This window comes from Oryzias latipes, chromosome 6, assembly GCF_002234675.1.
Source record: "Oryzias latipes chromosome 6, ASM223467v1".
In the NCBI taxonomy this organism is placed as follows: domain Eukaryota; kingdom Metazoa; phylum Chordata; class Actinopteri; order Beloniformes; family Adrianichthyidae; genus Oryzias; species Oryzias latipes.
Window position 1 is genome coordinate 12,513,350 of NC_019864.2, and position 20,425 is coordinate 12,533,774.

Sequence of the window (20,425 nt, forward strand, 5' to 3'; positions counted from 1 at the left end):
AAAAAGAGATGCAAATAAAACATACATGAAGTAGTTTATCTATCATACAAAGATCAACAGATGTACAGTGACATTCACAAACACAGAACATTAAACACGCAGAAGCCTGGTTTCCACTGAGCGGTACGGTACAGTATGGCCCAGCATTTTGAGCGTTTCAATCATAAATTGACCCACTTTTGGTCTATAGAAAAATGGAACGGAACGGTAAGGGCAGAGCTACTGTCATACATAATGAAAGCCGTTGATTGGCGAAAGGGGGTGCCAAGCCAGCGTTTCCAAACAATCAATATTTTGTCTTTCAGTCGACGAGTATCAGGAAATGATGTCTGCAACAAACAGCAAGGTCAATGTCTGAGAACATTACTTACCATCCTTGGTGATATCGTGATTCAGAGTGAGCTGGATGGATCATGTAGAAATCGCACTAATATGACGCAATCGGTCTACACCCAGCTTCCGCCATGGTGCCTCAACTTTGTGTGGAAACGCTCACTTGAATTAGCTGGACCATTCTAAACCGTACCGTACTGCTCAGTGGAAACGGGGCAAGAAACAACAGGAAGTATCAAATAAACATTATTAAAATGGTGAGAAACATTGTAAATGAACAAAGCTGTTACAGTACAAACTTCTTAATCACCCTTCATAACCAAAGCATGTCCTCTTTTTGTCTAAAACACTTACACCTGGTCTCTCAACTGAGCTTCAGTGTATTTAAAAGATAATTGCAAAAACCAAGAGCAGCAAAGCAATTATGCTAAATAAATGGAAGTCTTCACAAAGCGTCCCCCTGTCGAAAACACGTTTTGGAACACTTCACAAACATCCACACACACGCGCATACAGAACAAACACTGTTATCTTTAATGCACTCCTTACAGGCTGAAATGAACGCCCCCCCATGCACAGACGGAGTGATTCAGTTCTGGGCGCCCCAGCCTGACTGAGCCATGTAGCAGTCCATTTAAAATAAATACCTTTTTCTTAACAATAAATCAAAGCACAGTACTTTTAAAGAGTGAAAATAGTGTCAAACTCATAAATATTCTTATAATTATTACCTCAACTTTGGTGTTTATTTTATATATCTTTGCTAATAAAATGCTTGCGTAGTAGCAGGCTACAGAGGTGGTGCATCATTCCCATATTTTATACTAGGACAACATTAACAAACAGTATCATTGCTAAATTATATACCGTATGTCATCTACTTATACAGACAAAAACATTGAAAATTTTGCAAACTTTGCAAGACCCTGCATACCTCGATATAATAAAATGCTTTTGTGTTATACATTGTAGGAACTTAATCCACACTGGTTGGCAAATACTTTAACCCTTGTGCTATCCTCGGCACTTTAACGTTGGGAGTTGGGTCATCTAGACCCACTAGACAGTGCTCTGAACCTTTTTTCTTCAATGATTTTTGATCTTCACTGGTGTCCATGGATAACATGAAATCTTTCCACCTTTATCCACCTTTGTCATGGTAGGGAGAACACACAAGGGTGGGGTCATCTAAGATAGCACAAGGGTTAAAAAAGAAAAGATTGGGAGAACACACTGCAGAATAGAGACAATGGGTGTGACATTGATGCACATATTTCTTTCAAGAAAGCCTCTTTTGTAAGTTCAATATATTACATTTTATTGGTATCTTTGGCTGCAAATTTGCTTTATGGTGCTCTAATACTATGTTCACATCGGGTTTGGTGCACGCATACATGCGTTTGGGGCTACGCAAGTTCATTTTCTGGCTCTACGTACAAAACGCAATTTAGCACGCTCTGAAAGTTAAACCAGGTTGAACTTTGACCAATCAGGGGCTCGGATTTGGTAGGGACATATGGATGACGTCTCTTTTGCTTCACAGAAGTCCCATATGTTTGAAAATTGACTATGAAAGAGAAATGAATAATTGTGGTTTGTGCCCGGCTGAAATTCAATGACATCAAGTCTTTTATCAATAAGAATAGAGCTGTCAAAGAAAAAGCCTGGAGCAACATTCAACAGATTTACACCACTTCAGCGACAGACCTATATGAACTCCATGTGCTGAAAGCGTGTTCCAGAACCCACGTTCAGCGTGTTCTTGAACTGCCACACATGCCCGATGTGTACATAGCTTCAGAATTCATGATGCAAACATGAGAGCAAAAATAATTTAAGGAAATTGCACTGTAAAGATAAACACTTTTAAGGACACATCACGCACAACACAAGAAATATCGGAGACAATTAAAAAAAAACCTCAAATTGACTAACGTAGCGTGTGTCATGCTTACCTGTCAAAACAACCTTAAGACGTGTAGAATTTGTGATCTTTTAATCAGAAGCCAGCTTCCACTTATGTTGCAATGAGAAACAAAAAGCATCTCCACTCTTGGTATGCAGCGAAGGCACAGCAGACACATTAGCAATCATGCAGCGGTTTGTTGGCTTGCCATTTCATCTCTGCTGATTACATTTATTATCTCCAAAACGGATATCAAGTGAGGGCATACGAAAAGGTCATCAGCATACATCGATGTTGATAATCATGTAATTTCAACATGAGATGTGCATTTACACTAGATTGAGAGAGAAATCACTGGAGGAGAAATTAAAGTGGCTGAATATGAAGATTGAATGAGGTAATAAGTGTATATTAGATATGTGAATATTATGCAGGAATCAGTATAGAAGACGTTATCTAGGAGAACGCTGTTGACTATAGCAGTAAAGGCTGTTTGAATATGGATATTTCAGAATTTAAATACATAAAATTAAGGCACACCTGTAGCTGTCATATATCTTTTTTGAAACACTACAATGGACTGTGGAAACACTGCTCTGGTATAGGCACCCATTAGATTACGCTGACAAAAATTGAGTTATGAAACTGCATAGCAAGCCCTAGGTTCAATAGCAGGTTCAATGCTTCACATCAAAATTGTTGTTAATAATGAGTCTTTTATAAAGGGATTCCTACAAAATTAGAAAACTGGGTGTCTGCCACAACCTTTCTAATTTCCTCATTACATTTCTCTCTTAATAAATTACACTTGTCAATACAACTTCTACTGCAAACTCAGCCATGTGACAGTCATGGAGAGAGTCTGTGGACATCAGAAAACCCAGATGGTTCATCCAGTGCCGAGCTGTCAATGGCAATGCTTGGGTGCGTCTCTTGGGTTTCCATAGAGATGGTCGAGTTGGAAGAAGGTGTGGCCCCGAAGTGAGGCAAATCCACCGACAGCAGCATTGGCGTGCTCAGTCGTTTCTGGCTGTCGCTCATTGGGAAGTGCGTCTCCTCTGGCGTCACTCCCATCTCCTTGCTGTACTCGGAGGGGGACTTTTTCTTAATCCTCTCGTACGCCTTGTCTTGACTTTCCGGGAAGGTCTCGCTGCCTTGAAACCGGCCCAACAACCAGACGAAGAAGCCGAAGAGGACAAACGCAGCAAGACTCGGGATAAAAGCCAGACATTTGACATCAAGGCTGGCCCCGGTGTATCGGCTGTGCAGAAACATGTCTCGAAGCACGTACGTCATGTTGGTAGAGGGGTCAATGTTGGTGGAGCGCCACTCGTAAGTAAGGGTGCTGTGGTTAAAGTTCTGCAGAGTCTCAGGCTCTTCAACGGTGTAGATCTTCTCACCAGGGCCGACGTATTGGCCGTACTCATAGGGTTTGTAAAAGATCTGGTTCTTCCACATGTTAAGGTCCAAAATCAACACGAGGAAGATGATGCCATAGTTAAACCACTTGCCTGCAATGAGATAAGTCGTCGGAAGAGAAAACATTGGGTTCAGTGTATTAATGTGGAGATGCCAAGAACATCACACCTTTATTTGATTTGGTTTCGCTTTAACATTGCACTTGTATGAGTTTACTTGTTAAAATAGATTTAACTTGTGAAACTCTGGGTAACCATTCTATGGCTATCACTAAAACTCCTCCTCAGTACACTACCTCTGTCAATTTGGTGGAACACCAGAGTTCTGATGAGTTTTTGGGTTGTATTTAAAAAAACAACAACCTGGAAGCATTTCTTTTTGTAGCTCAATTGGGGTTGTAGGAGGCTGGGAGCTATCGGATAAGCCTTTTAATAAAGGAATGATGGTTTTTCTGTATTGGCTAAAAACTCCATAGTTGTGACAAAAAGCCATTGGGAACACTTTTAAAATAGATCAAAAGATGATCGGAGTGGGACTTTGAATTGATGCACAGGCACAATCAGGGGTCCTGTAGTTTGTTTTGAGCGTCAGTCTGGCTTAGGCACGTTTTTGGCGTCGCAGTGCAATTTTGGCGTTGCAGCGCCTCTAGAGTTGTAGAACTCTTCAAAATAAACCGGATCTCTTAACATAATTCGTGTCTTCAATACAATGACTGAATATGACATGAGGCTAGAAACTTTGGGCAGTAGCTCCTCCCACATGCGTCAGGAATGTCTAGTTAATGATCACATTTTTGGACAAGCATCAGGCAGCGAATTTGACATGGGCTGAATGAGAAGTTGCTGAAGCGATTTTGAAGTATCCGTGCAAAAAGGGAGACATGTTTTAAAATCAAATGTCTGCTCTTATTAGAGCTTACATTTCAGCCGATTAGAAATGTGTTTGTTTGTTTTTTGTTTGTTTATTTATTTATTACTGGAAGGTAGGTGAACCTATGAATGACTCAACCAACTCCTATCTTTTCAAATCCGTCCAATTGCCCATTTTCAAAACAAATTGTTGAGTTCATTGCAGTTAAAATGGCCCAGCCACTTGAGGCTTTGCTTTGGTTCTTCAGAATCATCAGAGATTAAAATAGCCCAATAAATAAATGTCTAGAGTTTGAAAACAATTCAAACTATGTAAAGAATCAAACTCATAGGAACAAATGTCCTTCTTCTAACATAAAGATTTACAGGTCAAGTCCATCAACCATCTACTGTGACTTTACTGAATTCTTCAAGTTCCTGATGACAGAGCAAATGGCTCCTAACTCAGCCATCTCTCCTGATGAGATCCCTATATTACAATAAGAAAGCCATCTGTGAAGGTTGACTAATAGCAGGCAGATGGGTCCTCAGGTATACGTGACAGGGCTCTACTTCTCTGCCCAAGATATGATGTTAATAAGCTTTTAGTTAAACCAATCACGTTGCAATGCAGCTACTTCCATCATACCTAATGGATATGCCATGCATTAGGGTTAACAACCTCTCGTGAAATCACAGAGCGTTTGAACAGCTCAACATTTAGCTCAGGAACATTGGTTTTCCTTTCTCCTGATGACTTTGAGCGACGCTACATTTGCCAAAGAAAATACTGAAATGCTGAAACCGAGAGGACGGTTTAAAAGGTGAATTGAGCTCATTTCTAAAGAATGTTGAAGCGCTAAGATGTATTAAATGATTAGAGAGATGTTTTGTACGACAGTGAGGAGCACAGAAGGGAAAAGTGGCAGAAGCGGTGGAGGCTGCGTGACATGTCAGCTGCACATACATTATAGATGGTTGCAGTGGTTTTAAACAACAATCCTTCCCAATAGAGAAGACAGAGAGAAAACTAGAGCAGCATGTTTGGTATTCTAAAAAAAAAAAAATAGGACAAAGGCTCTCCTGAATGTTTTGATGTCTTCCTGCCTCCTAATCAGTTTGAAACTGTGGGCGTGTAGAGCTTTGGAGGAAGATGAAGGTGCCCTTCATGAAAAACCAGATAACCCTGTTTGTTTCGAACAACTGTACCTGTGATGTGAAGGTGGTACTCCTCCTTAAAGATGCTCTTGCAGACAGGAAGCTTGACCTTAACGTGGGTCGTCGACATTCCAGGCAGATTGAGATCTAGATCGCCCATGAAGTGAGGAAACTCCCAGTCCTGAAAAGTAAAAAGAAACGGGTCATTTAAATTCAGCTGTGATGTCGCAGTCTGAGCGGATTTAAACGACACGCTGACAATGACAAATGTCGGCCGTGTACTGCGCCTTATTGGTTGTTGCACACTCGGCAGAAGCCTTTCATATCAGCTGATATTAGGTCTCTGTGGAGTCTCTTCACACACAGGCTGGAGGTCAGAAATGGTGTCAGGCTGTAGATCTTACTGTCTGTTTACAGCCTTGTGGAGTGCAGCTGCCTGCTCTGAGACTTCAACACGTCAAAATACATCAACAGGCAAAATCAAACTAACATTTGAAATGTACCATTGCCCTGTAGAGTCACTTAGCTTTTTTTTTTTTCTGTGCTTGTCTGGTTGACTTCTCCTGGATTTCAAGAAGGAGCCAGTCACTATTCAAACCAACATCCAAATGTTAAGACCAGTTAAGGAATTGCATGAATTTACTGTTCACCAGGCTAGATTTTAACAACTTTAAGATATAGAAATGGGAACAAGAGGCTAAATATTTTCAGATGGTTAAATAAACAACAATTTAACTGAAACGGGTTGTTCATTAGATGACGAAAAGTTAAGGACCATAACACATGTCCTCAAAACTGACATTTAAGGGTCCAAAAAAACACTCAGTGATGAGGAGTTGCACTATTGTATGAAGACATTTTTGTGCCATTATTTCAAGCAAAACACACGGTTTTGAGAGTAAAACGCTAAAAATGTTGTGTGCTCAAAAAATTATTTTGCACTTAAAACAGAAAAGTATGTTCAAACAAAACAATTTTAGTCTCTGTGTTGCGCTTGAAATAAAGGCACAAAAATCCCTCCACACACTTCTGGTTGATCACCTCAAACATTTGTTGTGGCGCTCTTGATGTGTTTGCTTCTTAAAGGCTTTTTGGTAAAGTTGTGGTGAAAATGGCTAGACGAAGAGCAGCCACTGTCTAGAACTGATGACCATTCTTTTTTACATTTCCCTTACTATTCATCCCCAAATGTTTTCAATTGAATTTAACATGCAGGATGTTCCAATAGAGTGAGGTTATTGTTCGGAAAAAGTCTGAACTGCAGGATTGTCCTGTTGGAAAACCCAGTCATCGCCATATAGACAAGGGTCCTCGGTCATAGGGATGCCCCGTGCGCATCCCTTTCACAACCTGAAGCTCCATTGAAGACCATAATTGCTCCTCTTCCACTGTGCAGCCAGTAACATTGGAAGCCATCGGGACTATCAAAGTTAAATTTGTGTTCATCAGAGAAAATAACTTTCTTCCACTTTTGAATGTCCCTAGTTTGGTGTCTTCAAGTAAAGTCCAATTGGGCAATGTTGTGGCATCGATGTAGACGTGGTCTTTGAAGACTCTTTTTGAAGCCCTTCTGCAGATGCTGTCTGATTGTTGCTGGACAACAGCCAGTCAGTGATGGTCTTAATTTGGGTCAAAGATCCTCTTGTTTCTTGGGGGACAGCCTTTTGGATCCTCCTGGTCAGTGCCGATAGCTTTTTTGTTGAGTCTTCCACCTGACTTCTTTTTTGTCCGTAACCTTCAAAATGTTTTAAATAATTAAAAACTACAATTCTACTGCGTCCAACCCCAGAAGTGATATGAGATCTCCTCAACAATCCCACCACATTCAAAGAAATTGTTCTTTTTTGGCATCAAGAGACCTAGACAGGACAATTATTTAGTATAACATATCATTGAATGCAAATTTTGGTTTAAATTTAGGCATGTAAAGGCTGTGGTCTTAAACTTTTAATCAGCTGATGAACAGTCCTTTTCATTTAAGGAAGTATTTTCAATAAATTGTCAGCTAAAAATATTTCTTCTCTTGCTCCTCTTTCTTTTTATTGTTAAGGCCCAGCTGTGATAAATGTAAATTCTTGCATTTTCTTCACTGATTTTAAGATTTTTAAAAAGGATTGTATGATAACAATCAAAAAATAAGAACTGTGTTTCTTGCACATGGTAGCTAATTACTTTATGCATCAGGAAAAAAAAGCTTACCATCTTTCTTCATGCATCAGATCTAAAAAAAGTTGCATCATTACAGCAACGTGTGCAATAAAATTAACTAACACCTACCCTCCAGTTTGGCTTATTTACATAATTCTGCAAATGAATGCTACTGACCCAGTCTGCACTGATTTGAAGTTTTAGACGCAGCATGTGCATCAGGGTGCAATTAGAATTAAATGAAAAACAGATGAAACTAATGAAATTCGCAGCGGCTGATCAAGAGAGCGCAATTTTAAAACAGCTTCCTTAAACTGAGCCGACTGACTTAATCATCTCGCAAATTAGCTTTTGTCATCATTGTTCGGGGTAGAGGAATGAAAGGCTCACACCGTTTCCTAATTAGAGTTTTTCCTTGTTTCCACGTGTTTGAGTGTCCTGCTGCATGAAATTACCAGGAGTCTAAATCCCCCACCTGTGCGGTCCAGGGGTTACTCGGCCAGCTTCTATGAAATGCTTAACTGCTGGACGACTAGTTCTCAGACACGAAGAAAGTGTAATGTATGTGCTGCACTGTAAGCTGCTGCAGTATCATGAGCCTGGCATTTAAAGACTTCACAAATACAACAAGAGCATTCTGGCGAGCTGCACCCCAGAGTCCCCCACATATGTAAATCTCTTCAGACATATACACAAAGACATGTCAGACAAAGCAGACACATTAAAATAGAAAAAAAGGTAATTCTTGCTTGAGGGCAAATCAAGTCTGGCTACTAATTGGGGGTATTAATTAGCTTGGGAATGCCTCCACTCATATATTCTCATGGAGATTAGAGATCCTCTGATAGGTGGAGTGGAATGAAGATGTTGGTGGGTAATTTTCTGTTGACAGGTGGCACAAAAAGGTGAGTTGCTGGTGTCAGAGCTCTATGGTGATGCAAGCGAGCTCATAAATAACTGTAGTAAATGTGTTTGCTGTACATCGCGCAGAAAATGAGAAGAGCCGGTTGTAAACAAGCTCCAGTGAATGGAGAATGATATACTGCAAAGTTAAAGGGGTCCTCGCTGGCAGGTGGGGACTCACACATGTGGGGACTTTATTCGTCGGGAGCTCCAGAAACTGGGAGCTGAAAGTGCTGGCCTCAGCAAACCGTTCTGTATTTAGCCAAAAGTAGTCTACTAAAGTGTAATACAAGTATACTTTGTCTATATTAAAAACTACTTGAAGTGTACTTTTTATATAGTATCTACTTATTGTAAATTTGAAAGTTCGTAGAAGTATTCAGTTATTATACTTCCTACACTAAACATACATGGTGTATATATATTGGGGGGGGGTGTATTGGCAGTGTGTGTGTGTGTGTATATATATATATATATATATATATATATATATATATATATATATATACACATACACACACACACTATATATATATATACACATACACACACACACTATATATATATATATATATATATATATATATATATATATATATATACACATACACACACACACACTATATATATATATATATATATATATATATATATATATATATATATATATATATATATATACACATACACACTATATAGATATATATAAACATATATATATATATATATATATATAAACATATACATATACATATATATATATATATAATTCATAATTTATAAAAAAATATATTTTTTTGTTTCAGAGGTATTGCTGTTGTTTTATGATTAACTACTGTGCTGCAAGCTGGAGTCCATGAAATGCAAGATGTTTGGCCTGTTTAATTTTGTCTTTTTCTTTACCTGTTTTTATTTTATCTTTAAGTGTATAATTTTTGCGAAACAATAACATCCCATTGCAAAACCTACTCCATTTAAGTTTACTACAAGTACAGTATACTCATGCTTCTTTCACACAGGGCTTGGCGTTCAACCAACCACTTTTGACAATACTCTACGTATAAAGGCGCGTTTCGGGCTTCTGCGTTCAAAACTCCGTGGTCATAAGTCGCTACGCATGTTTCTAAGTTCATTTTGGTGCTCTATGTACAAAACACGCATTCATTGAATGTGCGTTTAAAGTTGAACCAGTTGAACTATTGACCAATCAAGGACTCTGATTTGGTAGTTATGTATGGGTTGTGTCTTTTATAATACACAGAGGTGAATTATATGTTTAAAAATCAATCATAGAGGAGAAATTAATAATTGCGGCTTGAGCCCGGCTGGAATTCTATGATGCCAAGTCTTTTGTATATCGATCGGAATACAACTGCGATAAAAAAAAGCCTGGAACAAGATTTGCGAGATTTGCATAGCTTTGATATGTCACACCAAGTCTCTTCCAACTGTGAGTACAAGCGCTGGTATTGGATAGAGACAGTTCAAAATCCTGTGTTCTTGAACGTGCCACACATGCTCGGTGTGTTCGTAGCATGATATTGACCTTGCCAGGTTTTTGTGGAGTTAGACTGATAGAGGCTCTTTCCCACATCTGCTGGTTTTTAATCAGCAGGATAAATACTGTAGGGACACATATTTAGAGAATACCAAATATTGATCTTTGAGCCTGTGTTTCAATATGAGGCCAAATTAAATGTAATAACTGGCAGGTGGTTGAGGCAAACAGCAATTTGCATGAAAAATGCCAATCCTGGAGTTTTCTCTGCAGCAGGCAGCGATGAGTGTTTTTTTTTTGTTTTTGTTTCCTACATATTCATGAGCCAGTGACAAGGGTTTTATTGATGTGCTCTGTCCTGTGAGAGGAAGGACGCTGGTTGGCCAAAAATGTAGAAATAAAAACCTCAATCTTATGAGTGGTGATTAAAGAAAACGAAGCGGGCTCTTAGGATGGGGGAAAAAGGGAGGGTCACAGAATAGGTGTGGGGAGAGCGGGACAGGAGGACTGAAAGATGGAAGGAAAGACTAAATGTGTGCGCTTGTGTCCGTGCCAGCTCCGAGTGATCAAACACCCTTTTCGCTGCTATGTGCCGCAGTGCCCCATTGATGAATAGAGAGAAAGGGAAGAACTGGCGAGATGGATTGTAGGCTGAGCCAAGAATCACCCTGGCTCTATTTTTTTTAATTAGCCACACGGGAACGGTCTACCTGCATTACAATAAGAAGGTCGAAGACCAAGATGAAGGAGGCTAGGAATGCTCTGGAGACCTCGTCACTGGGCAGGAAGCCTCGGTTCAAGTTGTCCCAGCTGATCCAGTCGGTGCTGATGACCAGAACTACAACGGAAGTCAAGGAGATGAGCACTGACCTGCAGGAGGCGAGGAAGAAAGATGAAAATGCAAGGATGCATTCAAGCAAAAGAGGGCCAGGGAAGAGAGGAAAAAGAAAAAAAAGTTAGGGAGGACTCTGTGAATGACCACATATATCTTAAGAGACAAACTGTTCACAAATATGAGGAAAAGATGAATCTAGCTCAGGTCAGAATCCTTCAGAGACTGAAGGAACAATAGTGTAATGAGCAACATTTTTTATAGCAAAGTTTGAAAAATAGAAGCAGATAAAGCTTTCAGGAAGATAAATGTGGATGAGAAAAAAACCCAGCCTGGCACACAGATGGATACTGTAAATCAAAAGCGAGCTGAACAAATATTATCATCTATTTACATATTTAACACTGAATTGAAGGCAGTGACTGCTGTGTTTTTCCGCATTTCATTTTGTTTAAGCTCCACAACACTAATTCTATATTCACTGCTTAGTGGAAAACATTTCCAGCCATGTGAGAAGAGACAGAGTTACTTGTTATTATTTCCCACTGTGTGTTTTGTCTCAATGTCACCCGGCGATTATTGTGCCGCGCTGTGCCTCCTCACGCTGCACTTTGGTTGGCTGCTCCCGAGAAAGTGCCTGCCAGCTCATATCCCATGGCAACATTTCGAAAGACGCAATTTTTCGGATTATTCATTATTTTTGGCGGTGCAGTCACAACATTTGTCCTTTATAATTTGGCCTTTCGGCACATATTGACAAGACATATCAAGCTGCACATTAATCAATCACGCTTGAAGTTCTGAATTTCAAACGACGGCTAGTCAGATCTGCCATTGAATATGACGGCCTGCGTCGGGGCATCCATCAATAAAGTGAAGGCTGTAGAAAAAGTCAAAGAGTGACTTGTCCGCTTGCATTTCAACGATGGATTCTGCAAAATGCCAAACTCTCTTTGAAGACTGAGCTTTCCACACCTTTCGCTTTATATGTCAAAATATTTCAATGTCTTCACTTGTCCTTTACATCTCACCATGTCCCTAAAACGCAACTTAATCAGAGTTTTCCCAAACTGGTCAGTAAACAGGACTTAAACCGGGTAATGTTGCCTCTAACAGCGAATAAAACCACCATGTTGGGCATCTTTGACATGCCTTGCACTATTTTCTTTACAGTTCTTTCAGGGTCACAGCTTGTGTTGCAGAGGCAGGGCTGGGCCTTCAACCTTGCTGTGTCCATTGATTTCCCCCCCTTCCTCTAATTAAAGGTGCCGACAATGAGTGAGAGGAGATTAACGCCACTATTGACTGCATGTATTCCTCCAACCAATGGAGAACAAAACACCCACACTTCTGCAGATCAGCATCTCTGCCCGGAATGTATCTGACAACCTTCTAGGAAGAGTTAATGCTTTAAAATTGCACATAAATGAGTCTAAATATGTAGATGGTTTAGAAAACATTTGATCTCAGACGTACCAGAACAGAACAATCCTGTTGTTGCCTCGTTTCCAGAACTTCCTGGCAGCTTTTCCCCAATCTGGGTAATTTTGGTCCTGGAGCATCATATCTGTCACCTATAAAAAGTGAGACAAAGAAACTTCACAAACACCACAAGGTTGAGTCTACAACCACAACCAAAGTTTCGGTGACCTTTGACCCTAGGAAGAGGTCGCCAACCCAAATAAACAAAAATAAAAAACACCTTTATTACCAGAAACAAATTAAAACTCCTCTTAGGAATTTTAATCTATCGCCGCCTAACTCCTTGACCATCATTGGGAAGCTGCTTGGGGGAAAAAATTGGGAATTTAGAAGTTGTAGATTTTGAACGGCGTCAGCGTGGTGAACTCGCAAATGTGGTGTTCCCCCGTTGCTCATACATTTTTTTCCCGGTGTCATTGTAAAAATTGAATTTATGAATCCCTGGCTTAAGATGAACGAAACGATATGACACAGCAAATAATTATATTATGAATGCGGGTGTGGTAAACAAAAAAAAGGTGTGTTTTTTAAATTCTTTGACTACAAGCTTACGACAAAAGTCTTCCTGTCAGATATTAAATTGAAGATGTTTTTTGTATGAATTGCTTAATGTTAAATCATGTGTTTTTTGTTGTAACAATGATTATGTATATGTTAAATGAAAAAAGATTATGATTAAGGCATGTTTTCATTCTTTCAGGTTCTTAATTAGTCTTTAGAAGGAGAACTTTGTTGCCATTCAACATTGAGATAAAAATGTGAATGAGTCAACTTCAGAGAGGCTAAATGTCTCACTCTTTATGTTTAAACTTTGCCACTAAGGATTTAGCTTATCTAAATTAACCAGCCCCTATAAGAACAGTCATAAGAGAAAACAAAAAACAAATAGTCTAAATAAAAGAAAATCCTGATATGAGCCAAACCTTTAGCTGTAGAGCAGCCAAACATCCAACATCAAATATCTCAGTAGAGTGGATCTATGAATTGTCATTGCCAAACACACATTATTGTCATGTTTAAGCTTTCTTGTAATTTATTTGTTTTTTTGTACTCTACGTCTGACAGTTTTGCCTTAAAGACTACTGCTGTTGTCAGTCTGACACGGTTCACCTCCTGTAATTCTATGTCCCACTTCCAGGTTCATTAATTCAGTGCATCTCACTTGTGACAAGCACCTGCTGCATAATGAATAACGGTGTCTGACGACTTACCGAAGAATTACACTCACACACGTCAACATATGACAATCCTGGCAATTATCTTTAAATATTAAATAACTTTTAAGATTTGTGAACCTGTGAGTGCGTATGTGCTATAATGTGGACACACTGTCATGTTTCATTAGGAGATTTGGTGGCTTCATCTCTTTGCAGTTGTGTCATATATGGCTTAACCTACCCCTGAATTCTTTACCTTTAATACAAAAGGATGAAATGTTGTTTCTGTGCAGCTGCTGCTGCAGAGGCTGGGTCATTCTGTCGATAACGCATCACAGAGAAAGATTGAATAAGGTTTCTTTCAAAAACAGAGTACTTGGTCTAACAATCCAGTGGAAACACAGTGATATGAAGGAGACATAGAGGTCTTGAATTCCATTTAAATAAATCAAATTGCTGCAAATTCTTGATTCAGCATTTTGTCATGACATAACAATCTCTATATTACAAAATCAGACACCTCTGTCTTGGATTTCAGCACCCTTTGCACATTTCTTTTCCCATTGTTTCATACCACCCTTCACCTCCTCCTGGATGTCTCTCTCCTCCCCCTCTTTTTTCCTCCACAGTATGTACTGTAGAATACTAATGCGATGGCTGAGAAGGCTTGTCGACTCGTCTCAGTTGCGTGCACGCCGGTGTCAGGGCCCTGCTCCTCCCAACGCAGGACGTCCGCTCCCGCCGGAGACCTGCTCATTCTCTTATGTTGACAAATGAACAGAAGTGGGTTCCTCCTCTGATCTAATCTTCCACTCCTTGTGTCTCTACTGGTTCCCCTGACCTTTCTCAAATCACAGCCACAAGTTCCTCCAGGGATTTGGCCACAGACTGGATTACTGTGGAGGGTTGCACCAGAGCTATGAGTTTTCTAATGGCCGAGAGAATACACCTGGCCTGGAAATGAGACTGTCTGAACAGGGGTTTCACTACAGGATGCTGAAAATGGGTTTCTAAATTTGGAAGAGCATCTGGGATCATTAAATCCAAGATTTTGGTCATAAATTTGGGAAATTTTGACCTGGTATCAAAACAGAAATTTAGGTTGAGTCTAGAATTACCTCACTTCTTGGAAACTGCTCTTTATTGTTTGCCACAGACATTTATTTGTGTAACGCCACTGGTGGATACAATACAGGAAAATACCAAGAAAAACTGGACAAATAACCACAAAGTTAATGAAAAATTATATATTAAACTATTCAGGAACCTTTCACTCAAAAATGTATAAAACCACACTTAAAAGGTCAAGCGGGTACATTGATGTTCAAGATTTGAAGATGGGAACACGTCAGACTGTTACTCAAGACAGCAGTCATGGGTTGTTTCCGAATTCCTTCACTCATTAGATATAGTACATTCATAATTCTGTAGAGCTGTCTCAATCTTCAATTCCAAAAACCAGTGCCATAGAAATCTCCCAGAATCTCTGGGAAAAACCAGTGGGCATGATGGTCACTAGATTGGCAAATATAAACCACAATGCATTGCATTTGAACAATTTTTACTAAAAAAAGGATTTGAGTGTATTTTTTCAATAAACCATCTATGTTTCTATCATCAGAACACAGTGGATTTATATATAGTTAATGCAAAATGCTCATGTTGATTAATTTTTCACTTGTGAAATTAGTAACGTCATATTTGTCCTTAAAAAAAGTAGTGGGCATGGTGTCCGAGGGCACTAGATAGTCCCGCAATATAGTTTTTTAGTAGTTAAGGAGTAGGGAGGGAATTCGGACATAGCCATGGAACACCAAGTCAATTTCCATTATTTAAAAAAAAATTCTAAGATAAAAAAAAATCATTTATAAATTGAATCAGTGAATTCAAAAGGGGCCCAAGTCCAAAATTTTTCAAAATAGAGATATTATGTTTTATGGTCTTCAAGGGAAAAGCTATCTGATTATGTGCAAAAACGCCCCAAGTCCATTGTAATGTATTGACTATGCATGGCATTTAAAATTGCATTGAGAGCAAGAGGGGCCCAATTCCTGGACTTGGGTCTCTCTTGCATGGGTTTAGCTTTATCCCATAGATGGCAGCACATGGTGAAAAATACACAGTTAGCAAATACAAGGTGTTCAGATTCAGTGCAGACTTCAAAAATGATATAGAGGTTTCTGAAAATATGTCTTCTCAGGTCACAACCAGATTCTGCCTTCTAAAGCCCACGGTAACGGTTATTACATACCCAGAGGAGCCACTATACACTAGTCTAGGCAACTTGGTGTAAAGTCAGCAAAAGTAAAGGATGTTAAAGGGTTGGCAAAATATCTTTCACCAGAGGCTCAGCAGTTCCTCAATGTTGAGTTGGTGATACTGGGGGAGTTTGTGATACTAGGCGAGTCTGACTTTGAAGATTAGATGTACCTTTTTGATAACCTGTTCCATTTTAGGAAAAAAACAAATCTGACTTGCAGTTATCATGTAGCAGAAAAAGGGTCTGGATATAAACTCGACCTAAGAAGTGTTAAGAATGTGAGAATTTGAAAAATAAAGATTCATGTAGATGATAAATATGTGGTTTGTCCATTCATTCCAGATGTTACTTCTATGTAATTCAAGTAGGGCCCAAGTCCAGAGACTTTAGTTTGCTAGTCCTCTGAAATGATAAAAGTGAAGTGCTTCATATTACAACATTTTAAGCTATGAACTGGTGCTAAATCTGGGTAAAGTATTAATCATTTGGTGTAGCCTCCCTTTAAACTATGCAATTAAAATTATTTCCTGGAAAAACAAACTTCTTGGACTTGGGCCCCTATTGAATTCACCGACTCAATTAGTACTGGACTTGACATTGACTGGACAATAAAACACTGCCTGTAAAAATGTATGATATTTTTCTTTTAAATGATGTAGTTGCCTTGAGTTGCAATTACATCATCTCTCTTTGTCAGAAACTTGAAACTTTACTTCAGACTTGAACTTTGAGATCTTTCTATGCTCCTTAATTAGTCTTTATTCTTGTCATCAGGACTGTCAGGTCTCACAGAGAAGGTCACCTGTAATTATGGTTTTTGACCAAAAAAAAGGCAAATTTAACGCTGGGATTTACTGAAGACTTAAATTGAATTTAGGAGCAAAGATAAAATACTAAATGGACTGGACTGGAAAAAATACTTTTGAACATCTCCCTTTGAGGCAATACTGTTTCTTCTAACAATGAATGAACTTCTTATTGGATTCTTATTTTTGTTTCATTTGTGGTTTGGAGAAACAATTCAGTAAATGCCTATTATTGTGTACTCATTGTTTTAAAGTACTATAAAATACTAGAAGACTTGGGAAATCCTGGGATTGTGTACTCCTTTAGCCTTTTATTTAAAGGATTGTGCGGCTCCTCACCTTATTCATCAACTTTTATGAGAAAAGATATTTACTGTATTTTCTGCACTGTAAGGTGCACTTAAAAGCCTTATTTAAAAAAAGAAAGACAGTGATTTAGAGCGCTTATGTATAGATTACTTCTGATTGTGCTTACTGCTGTTAAAGTGATTTTGAAAGGTACAGTCGGGCAAAAAAGTATTTAGTCAGCCACCAAATGTGCAAGTTCTCCCACTTAAAAAGATGAGAAAGGCCTGAACGTTTCATGATAAGTATACCTCAACTGTGAGAGACAAAATTAGAAAAAAAAAATTTATGGTGGAAAATAAGTATTTCATCACCTACAAACAATCAAGATTTCTGTCTCACAGACCTGTAACTTCTTCTGCAAGACGATCCTCTGTCCTCCACTTGTTACCTGTAGTAATGGCACCAGTTTAAACTGGTTATCTATATAAAAGACACCTGTCCACAACCTTAAACAGGCTGGGAAGACTGCATCTGCATAGGTAAGCAGCTTGGTGTGAAGAAATCAACTGAGTGAGCAATTATTAGGAATGGAAGCCATTCAAGACCACTGATGATCTCCCTTGATTTGGGGCGCACCGCAAGATCTCACTTCCTGGGTTCAAAATGATCACAAGAATGGTGAACAAAAATCCCAGAACCTCATGGGGGGACCTAGTGACCTATGACCTTCAGAGAGGTGGAACCAAAGTAACAAATGCTACCATCAGTAACACACTGCACATTTGAATGATCCAGAAGAGGATTGGGAGAAAGTCCTCTGGTCCGATGAAATCAAAATAGAACTTCTTGGTAAGAACTCTACTTGTCGTGTTAGGAGGAGAAAGAATACTGTGTTGCATCCAAAGAACCCTATACATGGGGGTGGAAACATTATGATTTGGGGCTGTTTTTCAGCATAAGGACCATGATGACAGATCCGTGTAAAGGTAAGGATTAATGGCGGCATCTATCGTCAGATTTTGAGTGAAAACTTCTTCCATCAGCAAGGGCATTAAAGATGAAACGTGGCTGGGTCTTCCAGCATGACAACGATCCCAAACACAAATGCCTGAGTAAAGAAGGAGTGACTTTGTAAGAAGCATTTCAAGGTCCTGGAGTAGGTTAGCTAGTCTCCTGAGAAAATCTCCTATAAAATCTTTGGAGGGAGTTGAAAGTCTGTGTTGCCCAGCAACAACCCCAAAACATCACTGCTCTAGAGAAGATCTGCATGGAGGAATGGGCCAGAATACCATTAAAAGTTTGAAGAAACCTTGTGAAGGCTTACAGAAAACATTTGACTGCTGTCATTGCCAACAAAGGGTATATAACAAAGTATTCAGTTTAACTTTTGTCATTGACCAAATACTTATGTTCCACTATTTATAAATAAAATCTTTAAAAATCAGACAATGTGATTTTCTGGATTTTCTTTCTCATTTTGTCTTTTATATTTGAGGTATACGTATGATGAAAATTTCTGGCCTCTCATCCTTTTAAGTGGGAGAACTTGCGCAATTGGTGGCTGACTCATTTTTTGCCCCACTGTACACAGCAAACTGTCAACATTTTTGGATGTGTTGGAAGTTAGCATACTCACAGTACGCTTAGTTGTATCAGTCTAGATTTTTTACGTATTGGAAACAAAGTTGGGAGTTACGGGTACTGTTAATATGCTTAGACGGCTAACGTCTCTAGCAAAACTAATGTGTAGTGTGTTACAAACAAGTTCTAGAGTTACTGTGAGCGCAGTTTATCAAGGATAATGACTGACAAACCTATCTCTGACTCTTAAAGCTTAATGCGCGATATAGTTTGGTGAGCCCTATATATATATATATGACGTAATCTTGAAAATAGACCATTTATTGATGGTTTTATCTGGTGCGCCCTATAGTGCAGAAATATGATAACACATCTACCCCTCTATAAATCTGCCAACTAAGTGATAGTGCCAGTAAAAAAACTGAATTTCTCTAATAATTGGAAACCATGTTTGGAGTAATGGATGTTTTAGGGGTGAAATCTCACCATCCAAGCGGTGACAAAATCTCCCATCCATGTCCCCACTGCAGCAATCTTCATAAAACTCTCATTCCTGATTCCCATGTATTCTGTCACCATGTGAGGCCTGCAAGGAAAAGAACCAGAGAGAACAGGCATAAAATATGTAGCATCTGAAGAGGGATGTAAAAGCAAGTAGAACAGATGGGGAAAGCAGGAGCAGTGTCAGAAAGAACTGAGGAAAAATGGTCGCTCTCACTAAGTATCTAGATGCTCACCATCATAGTCAATCAATAAAAACCTAATCCTGGGAAAACAATGAGTGCTGCCTCTACATTCCACAAAGCCCCCCAGGATTGTCAACAATTTACAGCAGCACAGTGGAATTTATTGTCGATCACCAGCTTCATTTGGTCCTGCGGTGTTTGGCAAATTTGTCCAACGTCTAGCTGATTTCGAATTACTGCTGCCATCCAAATAAAATCCCTCCTGACAGACGCAAACCCTCTACTAGACACGCCATTAGAGAGCCAATTCCACATGCAATAGTCTTTGATAAAAAATGACATGCTTTCTTTGAGCTCATCGTTACTCTTTTGTCCCAGAAAAGCAGGGGCTTTTGTTCAACCCTACGAGCCCACCAACACTCGATTTTCTCCAGGTAATGCCAGAGGGAGGCGGGGGGAAGTGGGTCAGTCGCTTCCTATATGGAACTTGCCAGGAAGAAAAGGAGAACAGAGGGGAGCGACGAGACCTGTTTGATCTCCTGGCAGCCAGTGTCTCAAAAGCCGAGGAGCAGGTGGGCGCACTTCGCCTCCCCCAACAGGTCACGCTCATGAATATAATAGATGGCGATGGATAGGGCTCAGGCGGTGCTGTCAAGGGGTCGTGTTTGAAGTCAATGGTTCCATTCATCTTTGTTTTCCCTGGTAATTTTCTGGCCACAAGCACAAAACAATAAAAAATGATACATATTGCACATATGGGCTCCAAAAAAAAAAAAGTGCCTACAATCTTGCTGAAGTAGAGATTATTTCACATAAATACATTTACTCCTCTGTGGTTTATTTTCGTAGCTTCCCTTAGCAGGTTGCAGTTACAGTTCCATTTGGTGCGTTGTCAACCTTTTAAATGAGTTGTCGTCAAACAAGTCAAAGCAATATGTTGAGAACCGGTGGAAGACAACCATTAGCTGAAGCAGGCAGAATGAGTGTTAATTTTTCATTAATGATAATTGTCCGCGCCTTTTCATGTGTGCTGGCCCTAATTTTAATTCAGGCAACACAGACCAAGCATGACTAACAGTGAGCTGTCTGCCACCTCGATACTACAACCGAGCCGGAAATA

General features: G+C 39.4%; 1 protein-coding gene across 1 annotated transcript in view; it reads right to left on the reverse strand.

Moving 5' to 3' along the window:
* Positions 1-2,314: 2,314 nt before the first annotated feature.
* Positions 2,315-20,425, reverse strand: part of tmem117 (transmembrane protein 117) — a 51,003-nt gene continuing 32,892 nt past the window's right edge. Inside the window, exons 4-8 of the mRNA XM_004069903.4 lie at positions 19,106-19,205; positions 12,522-12,619; positions 10,924-11,083; positions 5,716-5,845; positions 2,315-3,750 (exon numbers count right to left, since the gene is read on the reverse strand). Of these exons, the coding sequence (XP_004069951.1) occupies positions 3,089-3,750; positions 5,716-5,845; positions 10,924-11,083; positions 12,522-12,619; positions 19,106-19,205 (1,150 nt within the window). The 3' untranslated portion in view covers positions 2,315-3,088. The remainder of the gene's footprint in view (positions 3,751-5,715; positions 5,846-10,923; positions 11,084-12,521; positions 12,620-19,105; positions 19,206-20,425) is intronic.